Raw genomic sequence first — 14,385 nt, 5'->3', positions numbered from 1 at the left:
TGGATTTAAATTTTTTTTCCAGGAATAGGTTTGATTTTGATGTGTATAAATGTTCGTATTCCCAAAGAGAATGTTAACCTCCGTACTTTGGAAAACTTAAGTCATTAAGATGCCAGTGATAGTAAGGTCTTCATAAGTTTACAAATCACTTTTGCTCTTTGTAGATGTAACACATTGCACGCAGAAAAAAAGGATAGAAAATGGCCATTATATGATTTATTCATCTTCAGGAAAGGAAGGCGTGAAAAGGATGACATATCTCCTCCAATGACCTGAGTGAGAGAAGAACCTGCTACTTATGGCTTGTAAATTGTAAGTGAAAAAAAAAGCAAAAGATTTGGCATCGTTAAAGCTTGTTTTGAAAAAAGATGAGAAACTCCATAAAAGACTAATATAAAAGGAAAAGAAAATCTAAGGAGACTTTGGTCATAAGAACGCAATAAATATTGCTAGATATATCTTTAAAGATTAAGACTGACAGTGTATGTAAGCTGTGTCAGTGAGAAGCACCTAAATGAGTTCATAACTCAAAAAGTATGTTTAAACTGCATCTGTGGTAGGACATATTTATAGGGGTCTTTAAACATGCATAATAGAGGAAAAGCAAATCATCTGTGGTATGTTTGTTAATACAGTACTATATAAGCATTGCATTATGGTATTTGTAACTTTAGTGAGCTTGGTTTAGAGAGTCTTAAAGTTTATGCAAAGCATGAATATTGCACGATATTGCTCAGCAGCATCCAGGCCTGTGATGTATTTCTTAGATATGACAGAAAGTTATAAATCTTCAATTGAATTTAATACTGTTGAATAGTTTGCAAGGCACCTTTGATCAAAAGTACAATGTGGAGTAATTATAATGCCTTGTTTTCTGCATGTACTGTAAACCAACCATTTCAGAAACTTACTGTAGTACAATATTGGAATGCCTTTAAAAGTAACCAATAACTTTTAAGAATTTCTAAGATAATGAAGGGAATAGTTTCTTCTGGGTAAGAAGGAGTCTTTTATACTTGTACAGTGAAATGTCCTAAACACAGAGAAAGGTAAGGCAATTATTATGTATTAGATGTTTATTTTGTGTTTGGCACATCTGAATGGATTACAGCTTTCTCAGTTTAGCATAGGTGTTAGGCACTGTATGTACATATAATTTTTCAAGTATTTTGCACACGTAGTGTAATTGCTTTTGATTTTAAGTTGTTGGCTGGAGGAAAAGTAGAGTAAAATGAGTGTTCCTTGCTTGCAATTGTTGGGGAATGTCATCATTTGTACTCAGTTCCAGTATTTTCTTTTACTCTTTTGCACATGAAAAATACATTCTTATACAGTATTTATGTATATTATAGAAAGGAAATACACATACTAGTCACAATCACAAGATCAATGTAAATAGAGTGGCTCTGCGTTATGATCTGTTTAACTTCTTGGTTTTCTGATATTTTTGGATGCATCTTCCTCTGAAAACTGCAAGGTGTGAATCTAGACTTTGGGAATAAAGTGAGAACTCTCCCTTTACAACAGGATTCTAATTGGGTTTTAGGTAGGTTGTTTAAGAGTGCTGCACTGTTGTCTGTTTTAACCTTGTTTTGAATCATGGCATGGAAGAATATCGTTTATATTTCATTCCCCAACTTTGGATTTTAGGCTTTCAGTGGAAAAAGTATGTAAAAATATTAGGAAGTCTAAGTTAGGGGTCATACAGCTTGACCATTTTATTTATATAATGATAGATCTTAGATGTGTTCATTATGGACAGCCACAGATAATGTGTGATATGGATGTTTTTAGTTAGTGTTTTACTGAGATGTGCTAAAGTTTCAGAAGTATGTAATTTTTCAAATATAGAACTTTAATGTGTAAAGCATCCATTCATTTTAGTTGACATTTACACTTCGAACATGTAGAAAAATTTTGGAATTCATTGTCCCTTTCTCATTTTAAGTGTTGTATTAATTAGCTCTTTCACTAAGCACTTGAAAATGAATGAAAAAAGGTATACAGTATGGTGAAAAGTTTAGAGACAGCTTCTAAGTTTTCCATATTGAATGTTTTAGTATATGTAAAATTATGAGTTCAGATGGATATTACAGGGTGACCATCACTAATCCGGCAATCAGTAATCCGGCACAAATTTCGGCTAGAGTGATTTCTAATGTTTCTGCAGTAATTTTCAAATTTCCCGGGTCGCTGCGCTAACTCGCTCGCCAGACGCCCCGATTTGATGGCGCAGTGTGCTGCATCAACAAAGTGGTAGCCTAGCCTACATTATACTGAACTCTATTCACATATTAACAGTATTATATAAACATCAACATAACGAATGTGCATCTTTTTCATGGATCTTTTTAAAAGTTATGCTTTACTACATTGTTTCCAATTGCGTATATTCTCATATTGCTTTTGTATTATAAATTGTGATCAATGTTTTGGTTTGGGAATTGATATCGCGGTGTTTATTTCGCCGCATTTAACTAAGTTGAAAGCGCTTTTCTTGCTTCTAGTTAGCGTAAATGGATATGGATACTTAATTTATTTGGGACATGGATATTTTTCATTATACGAAGTGTTTTTAAGTCGAAATATAACTTAAATACGTGTCATTGTGAAATTAATTTAGCTATTTTTTTCGTTAATATATGACGTTCGCGGGAATCGCAGCTGGCCGTTTTGGGGCATGATTGTTTTGTGTAAAAAGAAATCAAGATTCCATTCGCTATTTCCTCTTGATTTCATCATAATACGAGCTTTACGTATTTATCTTTTTATTAGCGTGAAAACAGTAGTAATTTGTATTCTTTCATGCCCAGTAGTTTTGATTAAAATACATTCTCTCCAGTTTTATTTACGTCGAGTTTCATCCATGTTGCTGATGCACGATAATTTATAGTCATTAGCAGCTTGAACATTGTTTTCTCAGCTTCAGCTACAACTTACAGCTTAAAGTTACTGTAGCAGTATATTTCCTTGCCGATCTTTTCACCAAAGCAAATAACGGTATAGTGTAAAAAATATATCAGTCCTATTGTACAGTACTTGACATCATGTGTAACATAACTACAGTAATTGTGTATTACCGTACAATGGTTGAAATACAAGCAAAACAGTTGTTATCCAATACGATTATTAGCAAAACAACAGTTTCCCGTTCGGTTGTTTATGGCTGTACGCATTTACGCAAGAGCATAACGTTACTAACAATAATTTTATCATTCTCTTTTACTGTTTTAACTAGCAGATGGAATAAAGAGATTCGAGGAAAAGAAGTTTTTCTATTGTAAGTTGGTCTCTCTCACTGCCTGATTGTATCTGCTGCCTGCGCGAAATCTAAAAATATTTCCTAAATGTTTTCATACCGGTATTAATTGCTAACCCCATCGTAAACTCCAAATATCGTAAGTCGAATTATCGTAACTCGAGCACTACCTGTATTTGATAATTGTCTTTTCTTTATTATCCAAGTTGTACTGATTTATGGGATATTTTAATTCTGAGATGAGATGCTTAGCTACTAGGTTTCGTGTATTCTAGCCTAGTAAATGGCTAATCCGGCACCCTCCAGGTCCCAATGATGCCGGATTAATGATGGTCAACCTGTATAAACATTCTGTGAAGTAGATGAGTCTTTATTCAGAATTTATTGTGTAAAGATAACCAATTTTCTCAGAATACTTTTAGACATTTATCCAAAATTTGTAACTGTTGCCAGGGAGGTTAAGTTTCAGTTTGTTTCATCCATCCGTTAGCAGGATTACAGAACTAGTTAAAAGATTCTTGCTATTTATTTTGTTTATGTTGAATATGGATTCTGGATATTATAGCATTTTGGTTATCATAATTTTCATTGTGTATTTAAAGAGAATGTTAGTTTCCTGCTGATTGTAAAATAAAACATGAGTGACAGATTTTGAGTAACTGCTCATATTCATGAAAGAAAAAATAAGTGATTTCTGTGGTGGGGTATTGATAATATGGAAATTTCATTGGCAGGGGTTTGCTGTCTTTGATTCCTCATCTAGCTTCACATATACCTAAACTGTGTGTCTAGGCTGAACAAGCCATTTAAGAATTAAAGATGCTCATTCAGTGGCATAAATCTTCGCCATGAAGTTGTTGTAGAAATCAGGTCTTCCAGAGATATGTTATTTTTTAGAACTTCTCATGTTTAGTGGGCTATTTTGTTGATGCTCTGTACGGAATATTTCACATTTTTAAAGATTTAAGTAGCCGTGTTTAATGTATATTTTTTTAGTTATCGCTATGGTTAGCCTTGAAGATGTGTGTAACTTCATTTTCAAATTACAGTAATTGTGTTTATGATACATTGTATTGCCAAACAAAAATCAGCATTTCATCAGGTGATAGTTTTATATTGCAGTCGCTCATGTATCTGCTACCGAAAGAGTTAATGTTCCCCAAGATCTCCCAAGAAATCTTTCTAATTCCAGCTGAGGCAATATTGGTTAGCTTTTGGAAACAAGGATCATCAAAGGCATTCTGATATTGTCAGAAGGAACTTTGACATAGAAAAATAGTATTTGAACATAGGAGTCAGAGATGAAAAGTAGTACTTGAACATATGAGTCAGAGATGGGCTTGTCAGTTAGGGGTTTGTGAGTAGCTCTTATTAGATGTATGAAATGGTGTGGGCCAGTACCTTCTGAGTTACTCTTGGACAGTTGAATGCACTTTGTTGTGTATAATTGGGTTTAGGACTGGGTGGAATGCAAAGCAATTGCCAACACATTGCAAAATCTCTTCTGATATCAAATGCAACCTGTTTATATTTGGAAGGCCAAATGTCACTGTAGATGCTCTATTCATTAAGGTTAAGTTATAACATAAATGTTTCTTCATTCAAGTATCACTGACCATTCATACAGAGTTGGTGTCTCCAACCTCAGTTAAGTCAACCACAGATCTTTAGTGGTGATGTGGCTGCTTTGTAGTGCATTCATTTGAGGATTTTACTCTCACCCCACCCCATGCTGTCTGTTGAAGATATTGCTTCACAAGTTGTTACTTTTTCTTCACTGTGGGATGACATTTTCAGCCCGTACTAACAGTATAATGAATTTTACAAATTTATCCTTCGCAACTTAAAATCATCTGATGATTTTATAGGGTCCCCAAATCAACTCCGTTGATGAAGTTCAGAGATGTTACAGCTGAGTTTATTTTCAATGAGCCTTTTGATATAAAGGTTTTTTTTGGAAGCTGCTGTCAGGATATTCTGATCAGGAAAAGCGTCAGCCATCCAACTCACAGTGGAAGTGAACCGTTATATGTATAGTAGCTGCTAATGTAAACATGGTATCCTTTCATTTAATTCAACTTCAGCTCAATTAATTGACTTTTGTCTTCAGGTAAGACTGAAAATGTCTGTTTACCTATGAAGAGATGTAGAATAAGACCGTAATGTTTCTTTTACTCTATGGGTTAAATCAGACTTTTGACAGGAATTATGTGGCAGTTATTCAATCCTAATGTAATTAAATTTCCCCCCAAGCCTGTCAGCATTAGAGGAAATTGTGTAATTAAAGTTGTTGGTGGTTTAAGATCTTCCTGCCTTTATTGCTGAGATAGTTGCACACTTCTAAAGTTAGAAGTTTTTCCACTATCAAGATAAAACTTGAATGATACTACTTTGCAAAGTACAGACTGAAAAGAAATACAGCATAGAATTGTTCTGATGTCACTTTCCAACTATATGTTCTTCACATTATGGAAAACCATTTTTTGGGTGCACTATTCAACTCCCCCATGAGTGGATGTCACCTTTAGTATGCCTAGCAAAGCAGTCCAGGCAGGTGTGAAGGTACTCTGCAGTGTCCCTTTGCTTCAACTGAATTGCTTTTTGCTTTTTGCTTTTTGCTCTTCATCAGTCCCTTTGCTGTCTTTGATTCCTCATCTAGCTTCACATATACCTAAACTATGTGTCTAGGCTGAAAAAGCCATTTAAGAATTAAAGATGCTTATTCAGTGGCATAAATCTTCACCATGAAGTTGCTGTAGAAATTGCTCTTTCACTTTACAGTGAATCAAATTTCACCATGTATTTCAAGAACAGATGCATTGAGTGTCTCTAATTGAGGTGTTTTCTTCAGTGTCACTGATAAGAGCAGACCAGTGTAATATTTGTGGATTGTGTTCAGGGTGTAAGACTAGTATATACAGTAATATGAAAGGGAGTAGCAGCTTTATTTCCTGGGGAGCTGTGGGTACATTTGAAAGGTACCAATGAATTCCCTAGATTTTTGTAGTTGACACTGATGATTGAAGGAAATAATTCTGGGACTGATTTGTTATGGAAGGTTTTTATCATTGTTTTTAGTCACAAGGGTAAAATGCATTTGGTTGAAAAGCTACAGCTAAAATTCAAACTGAATTTATCTTGTAGTGCAGCTACCTCCCGTCACCCCTGGGCAAAATATATGACCTGTAAGCCTCTTGTGCTAGGATGCAATTCCCTTGCCTTTTGAAGGCAAAGGAACTCGTCTCAAAAGCAAAGGCAAAGTTGTGGGACCATTAGTGCGGCAGAAGGGTATTCAGATCTGTCCAAGCAGAGGCTACAATTACCTGTTGCTTTTAATTCTCCTGATTTATCATTTCACAGAAGGAAGTTGTGGAACAACCTCCTATAGATGGCTGGATAATCCAAGCCAACAACTGGTTTCTATAGATCTTGCCAAGGATTGTATACTGAAGTTTGTAAATAATAGTCAGTGGTTTGTAAGAGAGATAAAAAAAAACCATTTGTTCCTGTTGAGGCAACCAGATTTCATGTTTACCATGAGCACCAATTCTTGATGGAGCTATTCATTCATTTGTTTATTCAGTTTTAGGACATTTCTCAAACAATCTTCCAAGCAACCAGGAGACATTGCAGCTTAGTCTTTAGATACTTAAGTCATCATTTGTGAACAAATGTGTTTAAATGTTTATGCATCCTCAGAGTGGCTTTGCAGATTTGCAATGAGTTGTTTTATAATATTTTGTGGTTATATATTTAACATCATGTAGAGCCACAGAACTTGTAGGTCAATTATGTTTTTGCGTGTTCAACCAAAAATTATATGTGTATATGTATGTTCAATATATATATATATATATATATATATATATATATATATATATATATATATATATATATATAAATATGATATATTATATATATATATATATATATGTATATATATATATATATATATATATATATATATATATATATATATATATATATATATATATATATATATATATATATATATATATATATATGTATGTGTGTGTGTGTGTGTGTGTGTGTGTATGTATATATGTATGTATGTGAAATGTACTGGTCACTTTATACTAGATACATATGTGATTGTAATAGCACAATGCTCTCTTACTTTTCAAATTCTTTCAGCCTAAAAGCAATAAAAACAATTGCCCACCTGGCTATGATGGTGAGGATGGGTCTATTCCAGCTCTAATAAATGTATCTGAATTTGATAGGTATATTCAAGAGGCAATAAACTTTTATCCTTCTCATGGTCAGGTTGGCAACATGACCTCATTGTGATTATGGGACATGGGTTCATTCCCCACTACCGGACATCATACAGTAAACCCCCGTGTTAAGTGGGGGGATGCGACTACCCGAATAGCTAAAATCCCCAAATACTTAAAACTCCTCAAAAACACTTAGAACTGCCTATTTTGATAGTTCAAACACAAAAAAACCCTCTAAAAATGCTTATACCTGAGTATTTTAATAGTTTTATCACAAAAAGTGCATTTAGTCAAGAAAATTATAGGAAAATGCAGTATTTAATGAATATTTCTCAGTGAAAAACACTGCAAATGGGCAAATTTTCCGCCAATAATGTGTATATATGTTCCATAGAGAAATCCCTGAATAGGTGAGTCTGCGAATCTTGAGACTGTGAATAAGGTGGGTTTAGTGTAAGTACTTCAGATTTCTTGCACTTGGATCTAAGGCTTTGTAGCATATCCAAAAAGTAAGTGAAGAATTCGGGAGGTTAAGAGGGCATTGTGGTTATTACTACACACACGTATATATATATATATATATATATATATATATATATATATATATATATATATATATATATATATATATATATATATATATATATATATATATATATATATATATATATATATATATATATATATATATATATATATATTGAATATACACAATTCGTATGTATAATTGAATCACAAAAATATAGAACGTATGAATATATAAAATAAAGACAAAATCCACGAAGGAAAGAGAAACAATGGAGTACTGCAAGGCCTTTCAACTTTTATTCTTTACTTAGCAGACTGAAGAAATATAAAAATAAGTTTACAAAGAAAGCTCGTATTTTTCCTTGGTAATCCCCATCTGTCATTTATTTGAGCTTTCTTTGTAAGCTTATTTTTATATTTCTTCAGTCTGCTAAGTAAAGGACAAGAAGTCAAAAGGCCTTGCAGTACTCCATTGTTTCGCTTTCCCTCATGGATATATAGACAGTGGTTTGTATGTTGAATAATATTTTTTCTTATGGTATAACTGGTTAAGCATCATTCTTTCTGAGGCTAGGATGATGTATAGAAACATGAGCTAAAATTATAACATACACCTTATTTGTAAATACTGTATGTCCACCTGGTCTCCAGGGGTGATTATATTATGTTCAGGTTTCACCGGTATTTTCATCTACTATTAAATATACGCTTATGTAACCTTCATCCACTTGTCTGAAGTCAACCAGTCAGCCGATCCCGCTCTCAAAGGTTAATTTTGTTCAATTTATGTTTAAAGTTGTCACATTACTGCCAGTGATTTCATTCTCTGGATTCTGAGCAGTATTGAATATCCCTTTATGGCGTTCATTACTGCCATGTTATTTTGAATTGACTTTGATGCATATTGGTCATCAGTGGAAGTTGCAAGGTTGTTTGCTATGGCAGAATAATTTTTGATGTGCAGTTGTTGATAACTCTGTGCTTTGATGTAATATCCTTTTAATTATTTCAAGATTTGGTGTAAGAAGACATGATTGTGGAATATTTTCAAGGTTTCCAGTGCAGAGTATATTTCCAACTAACTGCTACATGAAAGTATTCAGTCTCCTATCTTTTAGCCTGTATTCACGAGTTGATTTTGTACCATAATCTGTTTAATATGTAAAATGGTTGTAAAGTATGCATTGGTATTTTTTCCTTCTCAACTTACTTCTACTGTGATGGGTTTAATGACATTTTTCATTGTGTGAATATAACTTTTTCCATTATGTTTTTGCAACAAATTCAGGAAAGGTTTCTATTCAGATTTTTTTTTTGTCTTCATGAAATTTTAATGACTAGTATAATGGCAGGAGCACAAGGTCTTGAATACAAGGTATTCCTAACATGTAAATTACACTATTCATTACTTTTTATGCTTCAAATTGTCTGAAAAAAATTGTGGTTTATATTAGCACATATGGTTTATACTATTACATCTATGTATGTGTTGAACACTAAAAATATTTTCAAAAGTACTCGGTAGTTTTTGTATTTAGTTCTCAGTCATAGAAACAGGTAATTCATTAATAGTTCCTTTAAGATTAGGCAGTCCATTTTTCATATACTAAATTAATTTATTTAATTACAGTCTTAGTTACACTTAGATTTCAGCTTAAGAACTTCTATTTTTAATGATAATTTTCTTTTACCCACAGTCGGGGGAGTTCAATGGCGAACACAATCTGCAAATCACCGTGCAAGGTGTGCAGGATGAGGGTGGAAATGCTACCCCCACCTCCCCCAGTACCGACCGTCACAGCCAGCAGTCTCCCGGCCCCGTCTCTGAGTCGGTGACCCAGTCTGTGGCCCCTGCATTGGTGGCGGAAACAATTGAGCAGGAGGTCAAGATGGAGGAGTCTCAGAAGAGCAAAAACATGGAGCAACTGAGCGTTAGTATGATTACAACTTCAACCAATGATAGCATAGGTAATCCATCACTATCCCGTGGTACATTGGATATTAAGGAAGATCCAGGGGATCGTTTAGTAAGTGGTGGAAGTTCGTGGGAGCACAGGCCTCGTTGCCCATCACAAAGCTCCAGCCTGTCATCTAGTAGCTCAGAAGAACGTCTCAATCACTCTTCACCTTCACCTCGCACGTTTTGGGAACGGCGGGAAAAGAACAAACCAGTTGTAGGGGCCCCAGATTTAGTCATGGATTTACCTGTCACACCATTATCGTCTTCCCCCAAAGAACACAGTGGCATTAGCCCCAGGTTACGACGCACACATCTGCACCGAGAAAGCCAAAGTTATGATAGTTCCTCCTCTTCTGGTGGATCATCTCCTGGTACCCAGTCCCCAGATATGACTGCTGGAGAAGTATTTGCCAAGCAAAACCAGTGCACACTAAAGAAAACTCCTGCCCTTAAGTCTTTTGGAGGATATAGTACAGATGCACAGACTCAAACTGTAGTCCCAGTTAAAGTAGGATTGACCTCTTCACTAAGTATGACACAGAGAAGTACAGATGCTACAGAACTGAGAATCACTGAGGCTGAGGAGTCATCAGTGTCTAGTATTGTGCGTAGTCTTGACAATGTTATGCAGCAACTAGATTCTGAAATGAGAAGTGAACGTACAGAAAGGTCTCCTGAAGTTAGAGTTGAGATTCGTTCAGCTTCAGATAAGCCATCAGTAGAAGGTCCAGTGGCTCCCTCCACTCCAAAACTTGCTGCCCGGTACCTGCAAGCTGTTGCTGCTTCCACAGGAGGTTCAACACCTGGACTAAAACCCCCAGTTCGAGTAAAGCCGTCTGTTTTGAAAAAACCATCTCTAACACGCAGTTCTCCAGAGCCAGAGCCCTCAAAGTAATCAAGTACTGTATTTTTCCAAAGTTATTCAGATCTGGAAAGGAAGGTAGTTATATTTTTAAAAGAGGTCTTGAAGTGATTATTGTATAATAATAGGTGTGATTATTGTAAGTGAAAACCTATACTTGTATGTATTGTATTATGTAACACTAGAGAAAATGTTGTGGCCAAGGAAGTAAGTGTGTAATTGATGATACAAGTTAGAGGAAATCTGATAAAAGTAATGTTCATATTCATTTCCACAATACATTTTGTAGGGAAATAATGAACTTCATAAGTGCAGTTTTGAAAAGATTTATCATACTTATGTATATACATAGACTAGCATTCATGAATCATGATATTCTTTGATATTTTGCATATGAGAAGGGCAGGAGAAAAGTGGCATAAACTATAAAGGCAAACATTATCTTGCTTGCAAACTAATTTGAAAGAGTTGTGCACTTAAGACTTACAAGCATTTAAGATTTACAACAATATGAACAGTAATGATTCGGCTTTATGAATGACAAAACTGTCTCAATCCAAAAAGCCTAAGAGTTGATCAGATACAAGCATGAATTGTATTTTAGTATGTATTATGAATTATTGCTCAAGGTGATGGTGCACATGAAAGAAAATGATTCTTCCATTGCATTTTCTTTATTAATACAGTATTGATGACAGTTAGCTACTTTGAGCCTTAGTGAGGACTCCATATCACCAGAACTAGCAAGGTTGATACCTAATTAGGATGTGGACAAATATGTATTTAAGGAATGGTTTGCTTTTTTACACTGAAAATTGCATTCTAGTGCTACGCACATATTGTACAATACAGTATTAGAAAAATCCCATGAGCTGGAATGCCTTTTTATTTTTAAGTTTAGTTAAACTAAAGAGAACAATGAATATTCTTATATTGGCATTGTAAAACATTACTAGTCTGGACAGTACATTACTAGTCAGGTTCCCATATGTTGAAATCTTATTATTCTGATCAAAGACATTCAGAAGCTGTGTCCTTTTGTATATGTCCAGAAATAACCTGATATTGTATGTATACATTTTGGCAATCATTTCCAGTGCACAGGTGAATCATTTCCAAGTGATTGGTGCTTTCCAAGTGCTGTGTTGAAAACTGTTCATGTGTATGGACGTTAGTGTGGTTGGAGACCAAAAGGTCAGGATTAAGAAAAATAGGATATAAAAAACTTGAGCTCTATATATTTTAGAAAAAAAATTTTGTGTATATATGGGGGTGAAAATGATGATGGAATGGGAAGTGGATTAAACCATAAGGAAATTCCAAAGCGCTTAATATTTAGTACATTGAGCGCATTATGAATTCCAAGATACTGCTCATCCAACCTATAACAAAACAGATATTAAGTTTTAAGTTGTTAGTTGTAATTGAGCATGAAGCACAATTATGTGATAATAATGCGGTAAAGGACCAAGTAGCCAAGTGCTTATTTTCCTATACGAGTATGATGGTAAAGTAGGACGAGAAACATTATTCTTGCGACCCAGCATTGTATAGTTTGGGGTCAGTTTATGGATGAATAAATTTTGGATCTGAAGATAAATTCCAAGTTGTAAATATATGTATTTTTTCCTTCCCAGTTAATAATATGGCACAAGGGCATAGAAAAAAATGCATTGTTTGTAGATCTATAGAAGGAGAAGTCTACTATTATCTTGAGAAATGAAGTATATAGATGCCTGTGTTTTATTGCTTGTTAAACAATTGATGTTACAAGTAGAATTGTATAAACTATCAAAAATCTTGTCCTATGTTCCGAGTTAAGATATTTGGATAATATGGATGAGACATCCTTCCAGTGGTTTTCAGATATTTGTTTGCATGACTGATGCTAACTCTTCTCTTGTCAGCTCATGTTTGTGAGTAGCAAGGTAGAAGAGGGTGACTAGTATGGGTTTGTCTTGTACAATTACACCATTATTATTTGTTATCGCTGTATGTTTGAACAGGAGGGCAGTCAAAATATTCCAAGATTACATTAAGAGCAGTTGTTAGCCTGAAGTTCTTTATAAGTGAGTTATTTTCTATTCCAGAGAAGAACCTTGAGATTATTTAAAAATTAATTGTAAATTGGTTTGTGGCAAAGGTCAGTATCCATGTCATGAATGGTTCTCCAAATTGGGTTTAAAAATTTGCCCATTTATTTGACAAATTGGTTAAGGCAGTCTTCAAGTTAAGTTATGTACTGATTGCACTTTTGTGCATTACAATATGTTAGCTGCTTGTGTGTATTGAATGCATTTGCCTGTATTTTGTGGGTATAAAAGATAAATTGAGAGGGATATGATTTTGTGAAATGCATCAAAGATCATTATAAAAATAAGTATATTTGAGAAAGCTGTCAAGATTTTCTCACTGTGTGCCATTCCAGTGTCAGTACAGTGTTTGTGATTAAAGACATGAATTAGCTCTTTATGAAAGATGTGATAATGAAAATGCCCTTTATTAGTGTACTGTATACTGTATGTGCTGTATTCCAGTGTCCATGTGAATGTCCTGAAAATTCATTTTCACCCAAGGGCCATCACATAGCTTGAAAATTAATCAAGATATACTCATTCATACCTAAATAGAGTTGAATATCTGGAAATAGATGTTGAGTGTGTTCTAACAGTAACATACAACCATATATCAACAAAATAAAAAAAAATCTTGTATTTCCCCAAGAAAAGTCAACACCATTCTTTAACCTTCACCAGCAATAAATGGACCTCAAGTCACAATTCTCTCAGATTCAACCATTACCCACACCTAAAACCACTATTATTAAGAAATAAACAAATACACACTTTAATGAAACTGTAAATTGTCCCAGAAAAAACATTATTCTAAATACAGTTTAATTCTTTTTTTTTATTTTAATTGTTTAAACTCCCATTACATTATACCATTATGTATTAGCAGCACTTGCGAACTGAGAACCTTTTAATGACCTTTTAACCAAAACCCACCATAAATTCATAGAGCAACTGGGTGTGTAGTGTCTCCAATTAAGTAAGTGCCCATAAAACAAGAGTATATATATATATATATATATCATATGAAAATGGGAACAGTGGAGTTGCCCTTGTGCCATGTTTTCTTTTTCTTTCCTTTTTTTTCAGAATCCTGTAGTATAATTTTCATCAAACTTTTCTTCTCTGTTTATACTTTTTGTTCAGAGATTCCATGCTTTAAATTGTACTATTTTACTTGCAGTGTTAAAAAATAAAAGTATTTTGAAAGTAACATCTCTGTATTAATGCAGCTGCAGCCAGTCTCCCTAATCCATTGTAAGTAATGTGTTCCCCAGAGCCAGACTTGGCGGTAAGTAATATGTTCCTTTGATCACCATCAGTAAAGTTACTGTTAATGCTATGATACTCATTCTGGTTTCACTTAAGAACAGTACTTGAAATTTCTGTGGATGTTAAAAGAATGCAAAAATTAATGGTCAAAATGAGTTGAAAATTGCCAAAAAAAGATGTCATAGTGACTG

General features: G+C 34.2%; 1 protein-coding gene across 20 annotated transcripts in view; it reads left to right on the top strand.

Moving 5' to 3' along the window:
- Window positions 1-14,135, top strand: part of LOC136836061 (SLIT-ROBO Rho GTPase-activating protein 1-like) — a 797,683-nt gene extending 783,548 nt beyond the window's left edge. For all 20 annotated transcript variants that reach the window (XM_067099977.1, XM_067099978.1, XM_067099984.1 and 17 more), the window contains one exon: window positions 9,726-14,135. In XM_067099977.1, coding sequence (XP_066956078.1) covers window positions 9,726-10,883 — 1,158 coding nt within the window. In that variant the 3' untranslated portion in view covers window positions 10,884-14,135. The remainder of the gene's footprint in view (window positions 1-9,725) is intronic.
- The last annotated feature ends 250 nt before the right edge of the window (window positions 14,136-14,385 follow it).

The sequence above is a fragment of the Macrobrachium rosenbergii genome, chromosome 56, assembly GCF_040412425.1.
Source record: "Macrobrachium rosenbergii isolate ZJJX-2024 chromosome 56, ASM4041242v1, whole genome shotgun sequence".
In the NCBI taxonomy this organism is placed as follows: domain Eukaryota; kingdom Metazoa; phylum Arthropoda; class Malacostraca; order Decapoda; family Palaemonidae; genus Macrobrachium; species Macrobrachium rosenbergii.
This window is presented reverse-complemented; position numbering and strand designations above follow the sequence as displayed.